The following is an 11,652-nucleotide window of genomic DNA, read 5'->3' as shown; positions in this document are numbered from 1 at the left end:
CAGGATTTTTTTTCGAGGTTAAGATTCTTCAGTTTCCAGAGGAGAAGAAAGGGAAAAGGAGACTGACTGAAATGTTCCTTGTTAGGTTCACCACCCATCTTTCTGCATCTTCTTTCCCTTTTGCTCTCAGTATGTGTTTTGTCATCCCAGCATGTGCGCATCCCACGTCAGATATTTAGCGGCACAGCCTAGGACTTTGCACCCTAAGCGTGGCCGTCTCTCCTCGCAGTACAAGTCCTTGGCAGCTTTGGGGGCTTTTGCTTTGGCTCCCATCAGTGTGCAACAGCCGTGCAGTGCGGGCGAACGCCGGGCTTTCACCGGTGTCGCACCACGTGTTGTGCCAACGCAACCTGGTGCAATAATAAAAGTGGCTGTGGAGACCGGTGTTTGCTCACATTGCAGCATGGGCACATGTAAGACAGAAAGGGTTCAGGTAATGAAACTGTCCTGTCTGCACGTGATCCTGGGTAGGTTAATGAAACCTGCCATTAGTCTATTAAAACATGATCTGCCATTACAGGCACTCCTGTTTGTGTAAAGTGCTTTGTAAGGATCACAGGTGTCCTATAGAGGATTTTAAAGGAGGACTAATGAGCTTAGTAATGTATTCTTCCTTAATGAAGTTTAAGACATCATTGAAAAGTTTAAAAAAATAAAAATTATGGCAATGGAATCTCTTTGTGGGGTGATAAACATCTGCCTATAAGAATGAGCACACGATTCTGTGCTTGAGAAATGTCTGTGTTCTTACCAAAAGCTCCTTTTCTAACTTATTTCAACAAGCCATGGGCTGGCACTTGCGCAATGAGTGTGCAGAGATAACTGTCGCCGCTTAACATTTGCACTAGCTGCGGGTTTGGGTTGTGGGCTTCTGCTCTGTGCCTGCCCAGCAAAGCACAGGCGGCTGCTGGGTGGTTTGTGGGGCAAGAGGAAAAAACAAGGTCACAGAACAAGTAAGAGTTAAATGCCAGCACTGGGGTTGACTAGGTGCCTTCATAACAAAAATTCTTTGGGGATCTTTGAATGTAAATGGGATAAAGATCAGCATTTGCTGATTTTTCAGGATTTTCAGCCACGGGCGAGTGGGTTTCTTGCTCAGCACTGCACATTCTGGAGGAGGCTTTGAGACAATGATGTAATGGGATTCCTGAGCGCTGATAAACCTCCCCAGTTAGTGTTGCAACGTGTGACTCTGTTATTGCTGGTTGTAGTATTGTGTTCATGGGTTGTTTTTTTTTTTTAAACAAATTCCTTTACGTTGCATAGAAACCTCGTGCTTAAAAGGCTATGTAGGAGACTTCTTAGTAGAAATTCTGGATACTCTTTACTTGAGCATTGATACTACTGATAACTGCCTTCAGAAACTCGCTAGGCAGGAAGTTTTTCTTTTGTTTGTCTAATTAGGTTTTCAGTTTGCTTTCCCTGTAATTCAGGGGGTTGCGAAAACTGTGACTCTAGCCAGGCAGGAATTTCACAAAACTGTTATTTTTACACAGCAGATTTTCCCGTGCTCTTTCTTGCTTATACTTGGAACTGCATTATTTTTAGATTGATTCTCAAACCTTATAGTAACACAACATTTGTAAATTAAAATTCTTACAGCAACAAGTATCTTTGTGGTGGAAAAGCTACGAGAGGTCATGGCTTTGATTGCAGAACGTGTGCTAAATTTTGGGTAATTTCACTTTTGTGTAATTGCCTTCTACTTCCCTGCCTTTGTAGGTGCTGTCAGTATTGGGGGCTGCTGTCTCATTTAGAACCACACAAGTGTAAGCAATTTTGCAGTGCTAGGTGTTAGCATTCACAGACTTTTATTTCCAAATTACGTAGTAATTTGGAAAAGACTAAAAGCGATATAATTGTACGTAAGCAGTTGGGCAGAGCGCATTCTTCTTAAGGTAAAACGTTCTGGTTAGTTTGTGGGGTTCATTTTCTGTTTTCTTATAAATGCATGAGGAAAAAATGCTGATAAGTCATTGAACTTATTAAAATGTCTGGAAGTCTGCTTTGGAGATTTAGGTATTGGTTTGAAGATCTGCCCAGATATTTGGAAAGTTCTTTGGAGTGTATCAGTGAATTTTACTTTGCAAAAACAATTCCCAGCACAAATAAAAAATATGTTAAATTATAGTAGGACCCCCTTTGAGCCTTATCCTATTGTAAATATTATGATATAGGTGTGTAGGTATTTTTGCTGTTGAGTACAATCCCTAGAAGAGGCCCAACCTAAAAAATAAGCAAAGGTAACTGGTTTCAGGTGTCTCATTACAAGGACCGACTGACTCTCTGTAACTGGGAAGCACGTTGTGATGAAACAGGGTGTGTGGACACCAGGTTTGCTCCCCTGGGCAAAGCCTCTTATTTGGAGCCTTATCACAGAGGTCATTCTGAATTCACAGTCATTAAAACATGGGATCAAGCCTATCTTGTGTGGTTTTCTCCATCGTGAAAGAAGGAAAACCACTTTTTTTCTTTCTTTTTGCTCTTCTTTCTTTCTTTTTGCTCTTCTTTCTTTCTTTTTGCTCTTCTTTCTTCCCTTCCCCTTCCCCGCTTTTCCCTTCCCTTCTCTTTTTTCCATAGCTCATCTCTGTTTTCTATTGCAATCCAAATACCACCATTTTCACTATTTTCCATTAAAATATATTTGGGATACAAATGACTGTTTGTCTTAGGTCTTCATCTGCAAACATGAAAGAAAAATACAATTAAAAGGTATCAAGCTAATAAAACATACTTCTGAAGTAGAGTTTATGAATTTGAGTGTTTAACACCAGCTTTACTGTTTGTCTCATGTTGGTAGCTGCCTTTCAGATGTGGGTATTATACACAACCATGAGGGGAAGAAAGATCTACTAGTTAGTTTTTCTTAAAAAGAAAAAAAAATTTGTAGAGTTGACAAAAATTGATAGTTTCAGGGGCAAGTGTAACTTTTTAAAGTGGGTTACATTTAGGGTATTTATGTTAGTTACAATTTTATGGTGCTACCTAGGGAATAGCCAGATGGAAATCCATTGTCTTAGAAATGTTACAAATGCAGAATAACAGACAATGTCCCTGTCTAAAGGTAAGCAGAGATGGCAGTAGTGGTGCTACAAGTCTGTAGGAAGTCCGATGCCTCTTGTATATACTTGAACAGTAAAGCATCTCCAATTATTTTATTCCAGTATTTTGATCTAGGTGTGCATTGCTATCAGGGTTTTGAACTGTTTGCATTACCCACTGTGTTTATTTCTGTCAGATTTTCCCACGTTCTCCTAATTTTCTCTTCTTCAGCAAATGAACAGTTTGCAAGTCAGAGTTGACAACTACTGAGGCTTTGATAAAGCTGACCTCTACATGGTCAGCGTGTAGGTGAAAGCAGTGGGATTGTTACTGAAATTGGGGGACCTTACAAGTACTCTGGTTTTGGAATGGAGAGTTTGACTTGCATGGAGCTGGTAAGAGATTATTTGGCACCGTCCAAAACTTGTGATTTCATGTTCCTTCAGTACTGATGCGTGGGTGCTATGTAGTGCTCTGCTATCTTGTCAGCGTTTTGGTCTGAGAGCTGCTTTGAGCGAGAAAACCTTCTCTCCTGTGTTTGGGTGGCACCTGTATGCTTACAGCTTAAGTTGTTCTTGAGCACAGACTAGAGAAAATCCACCTTTTCGGTGCTCATCTGCTACTCTTCATGAAATATAATAATGTCAAAGTAATTTGATTATGCAAAAATCTTTTTGTCTAGTTTTAAGAGCTTGTGAGAAATTATCTCACAAGTCAGCCTTGTGAAGTTAATGTCTATGCCTGCCCATGGAGCACTGAATCACATGGCGACACCTTTTTTTTACTTCTGGAAGCAAAGTTGATTTTTATTCCTCTTATCTACTGAAGGAACTGACTTAACTGATAACACTTCTTTCTGTTTATTTGCATCCAGCAGGGCATAAAACATAAAAAAAATGGTATCTTTGTAGGAAACCACCTTCTGTGTCGTGAGTTGAACTCAGTTCATCATGCTGCATGTATCTTCTGGCAAGACAGTGACTTCAAGAGCTGAATGCTTTGTGTACTTCCTTAAATAGTTACTTCTTTCAGTTAGGTGTGTATTTAACTGAACTTTTGTGGCAGAATGCGGTGATTCAAGAACAGACCTTAGCGGTGGTTTCTGGAAAGATGTTTGTAAGAGCTCTGAAGCTTTTGGTTATCAATCCAGCTGATACTGGCTTTCCCAAATGTCAGTAAAAGTCAATAGGGCTGGTTTTAAAGGAAGAAGGGGGATTGGGAAGAGACTGGCTTTCAGTAAGAAGCAGTGACAACAGAAGAATAACCCTTTTGGAGTGCGGGAGGGTACAATGCTGCAATTTTGAACAGAGAGGCTTTTTCAAGGCACAAGAGGGATCGCTGGTAAGTCCTTGCATCTCCCATGAAGTAACCGATGCTCTGTTTGATTCATTGCCTCAAGTAAGGATTCCTTACATCGAGCAGTGCACAGTTTTATTCGCTAAAATTCGAGTGAGAGCTGACCTTTTGCTGGCCGCAGCAGCCAGGGTGAAGGCCCTGCCAGGCGCCTTGAGCTGGTGGCGGGTGGGCTGGGGCGGCCTGGGGGCCGCGGCGGGCGGGCTCTGGCCTGTGGAAGGAAAGTTGCAGTTCCCTGATGTTACCGTTGCTTAACGAATTACGTGTTAATCCTCCATGTTTTTCTAGAGAATAAGTGTTTCCTGTCACCTCATCCCGGGGTCTTTTAGTTGAGAAAAGCAGTGTCTAGCCTGAAGTTTGTAGGCAGCGCAATGGTTTCCAAAACGGGAAATACGGTTTTGTTACGTATGACACCCAACGGTGTGCTGGAGGTGATTTTAACTTGGATAATTTCAAATATAGGCACCACGTGCCATCGCTGGGATTTATTTATCGACTCTGGTGAGTCTAGAGCTCCCCGACAGCAGCGGGGAGAGGTCGGGGCGCCTGCCGGGCCGGGGCTGCTGAGGGGACCCTCGGTGAGGCGTGGTGTGCTGGTGGTTTGAACAAGTGCTCAGGGAGCTGGCTTCGCTCACGTCTCATAGCCTGGGTTTCAAATATCTCCCCTGGAGAGAAGAGGGAATCCTTTAATAACTCTATCAGCTTTAGTGAAGTTGATGTGGCTTTACTGAATTCCCATGTAACTTTTAGCAAAGGCTGGAAATGATGTTAAATAAATGGCTTTAATATAAGCCTCAGTTGAACAATTTTTGGAAAACTGGCATTGCACGGCATAAAAAGTAGTTGTTGTGCTGGATAATTGAAACGTGACTGTATTAGCTCGGGTTTGTGGTGCTGGGTCCAGGCGTTGGTCTGGGCTGCCCAAACTCGCAGCCTCTGTGGTGGTGCTGCAGTGGGACTGTCACCTGAAGAGCTGAAAATACGAATTACTACAGCTAAAGTAATAAACTGAGACTGTGTAGCTGGATCTACAGTGTGTGTTCGCAGTCGATGAGAATGTATATTATTCATTAGTAGTTAACATACAATTTGCCATTAACATAAACAGAGCTAATGACTGTAATACTGTGTAAAAAATAAAATCAGTAATCATTTAGTATCTATTTTCAGATTCCTCTTCAGGTTTCATTTTTAGAGGTTTATAGATTTATTATTCCTTGGCAAGACTGTTTTAAAGTGCAAAAATTCAAATATGCAAATATTAAACCCTACTGTTAAAAAAGTGTAAATTTCTATGAAGTATGGGTTGCGGGGAAGGAGGAGAATCTCTGCCTGTCTCCATCTCCTCTTTTCTTTAGGACATGTGAGATCACTTTAGATACCTGCATTCCTGTTTAAGTTCAGTTTGTAAATGCGAAAGCCCCCTTTTGTTTGAGGGATTTTCTGTACACCAACAAGGAAACAGAAGAAATAATAGAAATCACCTGTTACTATTTTTTTCATGGGAACTTTCTGGTGTAAAACCTGCAATCCAGGATCAGTGCAGGGGGACCTTTCTGCCTGTACCCTACACCTCCTTGCTTCCTGAAGCCCTTCCGTTCACAGGAGGAGGAAGCTCTCCCGGCAGCAGGCACTGGCTCAGTGTAGTGATGAGCGTGGTCCATGCTTCTCCATGCACCGTTTTCTTGAAAGCAAAACGAGGAGCCTCCCCACCCCTCGTTGCTGCAGGCACATTTCTAGCACTACCGCAGGCCTGCCCAGCTTTGAACACGTGGTTGCGTGATGTTTTAGTAACAGCTCCAACACCATACGAGATGTTTGCTCATAGCTCGGCAGACCGTGAGGCAGGTCTGCAGTGACTCTAGCAAGTGGAGTGTCTGTATTTGGTAGAACGTCAAGCTCTGGGTTTTAAGATGCTTGTAATACAGTGGGTAATTGACAGATGAGAGGTGGTGAGTGACAGATGAAGAAGTGATGTTCTGCCTGGCTGAGGGAGAGGGTCTGGGGTGCTTGTGTGAGTCATAGAAATGTGTTAAAAATTAACTCATTAATTAATTAATGTTCCTTCTATAGGTGTTGTGAGTGCTTAAGATGCTGTGGGAGGAGAGACCCAAGGCCTCGTACTGTTTGGCTTGGCCATCCAGAGAAGAGAGACCAGAGATACCCTCGCAATGTCATCAACAATCAGAAATACAACTTTTTTACATTTCTCCCTGGGGTAAGTGTGAAGAAAGTTGCTTTTCATCATCCTGCCCCAATGCTTTCCACAGTTTCGGTGGCTTTGCAGTAGACAGGTGCAGAACCTGGAGCTGGAGGAAATAATTAATGTTTGGGTTGTGTTTGGTGGGCCTCCTGCAAAGGCTGTCTTAGGGCAGCAGCAAACCAGACACAGATCTGTCCTGAGTGTCCAGGACTATTTTAAGACTGCCCTAAGTTAGCATTTAAACACTAGAGGATCATGCAAAAATGTTTCTGGTGGTTAGTTCAATATGTGTAACTTCTGAACTCCGTTAATCTCCTCTCTCCTCTCTTTTTCTTTTTTTTAGGTGTTGTTTAACCAGTTCAAATACTTCTTCAACCTTTATTTCTTGCTTTTGGCCTGCTCTCAATTTGTTGTCGAAATGAGGCTTGGTGCACTTTACACATACTGGGTTCCTCTGGTAGGTCATTTAAGGTTTATTTATTCAAGAAAGTTTCAGTGTTTGACAAAATTCCTTGTGCTGCCTTTTCTCTAGGATGTAAGTTTGCACCTTAAATCATTTTGTTAGCTTACTTCTTCAGGTCTGCTCTGTACACGTTGTAGTGTAGATACCCGTTCTGGCCTTAAGCTTTATTTTGTAGAAGTTTGACAGGGATGTGAGAGGACTTTGCCCCCAACTTGTTCATCGTAACAGGCACAGAGCTCTCGCGCTGGCCGCGGTGACTGCAAGGGCAGTGGCCTTCGTCACTTCGTTACTTACTTCGTGAGTAACATGAGAAAACGGGTGGAGACCAGAGCAAATATATTTCCCTGGCAATGTGTGGTGTTCGCACCTGCATCTGAACGTAGGCTGTGCTCATGGAGGGTCTGCATGGGGTGTTGCACCCTCTCGGGGTGATCACACAAGGGCCAGTGCTTGCAGGAGCCCAGACCAGCCTGGCAACTGCAGTGAAGGACTGAAGAGCACCTTTCAAAAGTGACCTTAATGAGCAGCCATATGCGCAATGATGGCAAATTATGCTCCCCTGCCAAACAGTTTGACCTGTAGCCTTGTGATAGGTCAACAGGCTGCTTCATAGTTTAACCACGTTGTAAAAAACAAATGAAAAAACTGAGAAACACCGCTCCACAAACCTCCCACATATAAAAATAAATAGACATATTCACACTTGCTCAGGGTGCAGATACTCTTTCCTTCCTGTAAACTATTTGTCCTTTTCTTTTGATAGTCATGTGTTTCACCTGCGATCAAAGGAAATAAATAATAATCAGTTTTGAAGCAGAAACTCCAGTGCTGTGAAGGGACAGAAAGAGGAATAGTTGCATAGAATGGGTTTCTTAAATCTCTAAAATGCATGAGCCAGTTACAACTGCTTAAATGCTTAAATATAGGTTCCTATATATTTTTTTCTTTTATCCCAGTAAAACTATTATTTGTCTTTCTATGTGAATAACTTCTCTGCTGCACTTCAGCTCGTAGTATTGTAGAATAATTTTGGTTCAGAAGGATGTCTGGTCCAACTGTCTGCTCAAAGCAGGGCTGTCTTTAAACTTAGGTTGGTTTAACTCATCTACCTGAGTTTTGAAAATCTCAAAGGATAGACATCCTTTTTACTTTAAAGAAATGACACAAAACCAACTGAAAACTGATTAAAAAAGCACAGGGCTCTTTCTAAGACACTACTTGTGCACTGATTTGAGAAATGGTGGTGGTAAAAATCCGTGGCTCTATTGAGGGAGCTGAGGAGGGGCAAAGGAAATTTTTCCTGCCTTTTAGACTTTCAGTACAGTGAAATCCCCAATAAAAGCCAGAAAGAAGTGAAGGGGCAGCTTTGGGACATTGCTGCTAAAATTCTGTTTGTATTAAAGCCTGGCTTTCGCTGAGTTCTCTCTTGATGTATGCTGTATTGCATTTGCTGTATGAATCTAACACTAGTTTCATAAGATCCTGTCCTATAAATAAAGTGTACATGCACACAGAGGATCTCTCTTTCTGGGTTTTGTATAGGCAGTTGTGACTTGTCTGTGCCAGGTGAGCAATTAGAATTGGGCATATGAACTGCCAGAAAGCAGGATAAGAAAGGTCTTTGTTCATTACTGGCTGCTAATATGAGTGTTGGGGATGGAATGACATACGAGATGATACAGTGAGTCGGCACATGTGGGAATATTTTGGGGCGATTATTTGAAGACTCTTCAAACAGCTGAAACATAAGTTGAAAATAACTGATGCTTTTTTATTTTATTTTGGAAAGCATATAGGAATTTCTAGCTAAACGCATAAATGCAACTTGTAAATAGAAGAGAAATGTTCATTCTTTTCTTAATTTGTTGGTTATGGGAATGAGAGATCTTCCACGGTGGTGCAAAACAGATGGTCATGGTCCTGAACACTGTGGGGTGAAACGCTTCTCTGAAAATATTGTATTAATGGCTTCTTACTTTCAATGTTTGTAAATACAGGATTGAGTACAGGCATTTTTTTAAAAAAGTAAATGCCCATCCTTGGGTCTCTTCATGTGTCTGCATTTTTAAATACTGCAGAAACATACTACATTGCATTTCATGACTGGTATTAATTAATCTTGACCGTGCATTTAGATGCATATGTATATACTAGAATTAGGGACTATTTAGTTTTATTATAGGATTGTGAGAGCTGGCAGGTGAAGTGTACCTCTGTATTTTAATAATTAAAGAAACCGCTCTCCTTCGGTCTTAGTAGCTCTTAGGTCATTCTTCATCATGTTTCTTTGTTTAAAAAAATGTGAGAATTTGAATTGTTACTGTGTTTGGGTAGTGTGAGCAATGCTCACAGCAAGACTTTTCTGAGGTGGCTGTGGAGTTCAGGTTCACAAGTTCTTTGTGCCTAGCTTAACACCTCATACACGCAGTTTTTGGAGGTGTGTGCACAGCTGTTCTTTCAAAAAATGAAGTAACTTAAAGTTGAAAATTGCAACCCACTGGCAAAATCTTCTGTTTGGGTATTTACAGACATTTTCATGTGTCTTTCGTGTAACCCTCGGTTTCTAACATCACCCTGCCCCTTTCTTAGTACATGGTTGCAATTTTCAAGAATACAGGTTGTAAAAAGTTCATTTTTCTTCTGTAACAGGTGAGGAGTGTTTTAACTGTTTAGTGAGTCTGAGCTGAATGGTGCCTACCAAAAAAATGACTTTGTGGTACTAGCCTCATAAAGAATTGTTTTGCATTAATTTAGTCATTTTTTTATAAAGTGAAGGATGTGATGTGGGCATTTTCCTCATTACAAGAGGAAATGGAATGACTACTCATATCCACAGAAGAGTAGGACTGAAACCCTCATCAGACAGATATGTAATTATACTATGAGTAGTTCACATTAATATGTTTAGAGTGCTTATTTGTGTAGGTTGAGTGTGTGTATACATACAAATGAATACACACACATTATGTAAGTATAGATATCTGTGTATATATAAAAAAGGGGTCATATAAATTTCTGTATAGATTTCTATATAAAGAAATCTCCCAGATTAGGTGGGCTGCCTTGATGGCTCTGTGGTGGAGGGAATACTGAGATTTGAGGGATTCTGTCTTACCTTGGACTTTTGTGTAACCCCTCTCAGTCTTGGTTACTCACCTGTGAAGTGAGATGAAATATGTTATTTACACTGTTCAGATAAACTTTACAAAGATTTGCTTGGGAGGTACTGGCAGAGCATCATGGTAAAGCTAAGAAACACAACCATAATTTTTTAAGCGACAAGTCTGTTGTCAGTTTGCTGTTGGGAGTTCTGGACAGCAACACATAATATCCCTATAATGATTTAGTGAGAGAAAATAGAATAAGGAAATGCAGATTGTTGGCGCTGGTATTGATCAATATTGCTCTTATTAGAGGCAGATGTGATTTTTCCTGACCTTTTCATCCATTCTGGTTTCCCCCCCATGCTCCTTTTAGGGATTTGTGCTTGCTGTTACCGTCATCCGAGAGGCCACGGAGGAGATCAGATGTTACATGCGCGACAAGGAAGTGAACTCGCAGATCTACAGCAAGCTCACAGCGAGAGGTCGGCTCGGCGGCTCCAGCACGCCCGCTGCATCCTGGCGTGGCTGCGGCAGCGCCGGGAGTTGCAACTCAATCAAACGCTGCTGACAGTTGGAGAAGCAGAGTTCAAGGAATGGGGAGGGGGTTATGGGCTCGCAGGCATGTGGCTTCACAGCCACGCTGCTGCTCCTGCCGCTGCGGGGGCCTCAGGGGTCCGGGTGGCTTCTCGTGGATGGCTCCTCGCCAGGCTGCGGTGGATGCTGGGCTTTGCTGAGCGTTTCCTAGGGAGATGCACAGCTAATGCAAGAGGGGGGTGTGTGGATTGCTTCAGATAGCTTCAGAGCATCATCTTGGCGACTGGAGGCATGGGGGGCGGGCAGCCAGTGCGTTTACACGCGGAGGAGCCTGCTTGGTGGGCTGGGAGTTCACTGCAGCCAACACCAGGCAGGGGTGAACTTCCAAGCAGCTGGTGTGGTATTTTTAAAACCTGCTTGCTCCTAACTCCAGTGTAGGCCAAAAGTTCTTTCCCAATTATTTTCCCTTCTTGGTGGACTGGAGTCACCAAAGAAAATGAAACTGGATCTGAATTGCTCTAGGTTGTGGAGGTGGATGTTTCCAGAAGGGAAATGTTTTCCTTCCTGCAAAGCTGTTTCGCAAGAGAAGTGCTCCATAATGTTGCATGGATGAGGGGAGGGACAGACAAATACAGCAAACAGCATAGCAGGAAGAAAATGGGAATGGAGCTGTAGTAGATGTGTTTTTTGATGTAGATGTAGATGTTTGGGGTTTTTTTGTTTGCTTTTCTTCCGATTTTGGTAATGGTGCATCTGTTTTCCCCCTGCATGTGTTTTTTGCTTGTTCACCCTGTAGGTGAGAGGGACAGATGTAAGAAGGATTCCTGTGAGCTACCAATTCATATTCTTTAATGGAAACAACAAATGTGTGCTTAAAAAAGGGATGAGGATCTACATAGGCAGATAATTTGCAAAAGCACTTTACTAGAAGAATTAAATCTAGGTCTGTGAAA

At 42.1% G+C, this 11,652-nt stretch overlaps 1 protein-coding gene across 1 annotated transcript in view; it reads left to right on the top strand.

Moving 5' to 3' along the window:
* Positions 1-6,468: 6,468 nt before the first annotated feature.
* Positions 6,469-11,652, top strand: part of ATP9A (ATPase, class II, type 9A) — a gene marked incomplete at its 5' end in the record, with an annotated part of 49,301 nt that continues 44,117 nt past the window's right edge. The window contains 3 exons of the mRNA XM_009582054.1: positions 6,469-6,613; positions 6,942-7,055; positions 10,539-10,647. Coding sequence (XP_009580349.1) covers positions 6,469-6,613; positions 6,942-7,055; positions 10,539-10,647 — 368 coding nt within the window. The remainder of the gene's footprint in view (positions 6,614-6,941; positions 7,056-10,538; positions 10,648-11,652) is intronic.

The sequence above is a fragment of the Fulmarus glacialis genome, unplaced genomic scaffold (genome assembly GCF_000690835.1).
Source record: "Fulmarus glacialis isolate BGI_N327 unplaced genomic scaffold, ASM69083v1 scaffold22787, whole genome shotgun sequence".
NCBI lineage: Eukaryota > Metazoa > Chordata > Aves > Procellariiformes > Procellariidae > Fulmarus > Fulmarus glacialis.
The sequence above is the reverse complement of the archived record's forward strand: the minus strand, read 5'-3'. Positions and strand labels throughout refer to the sequence as shown.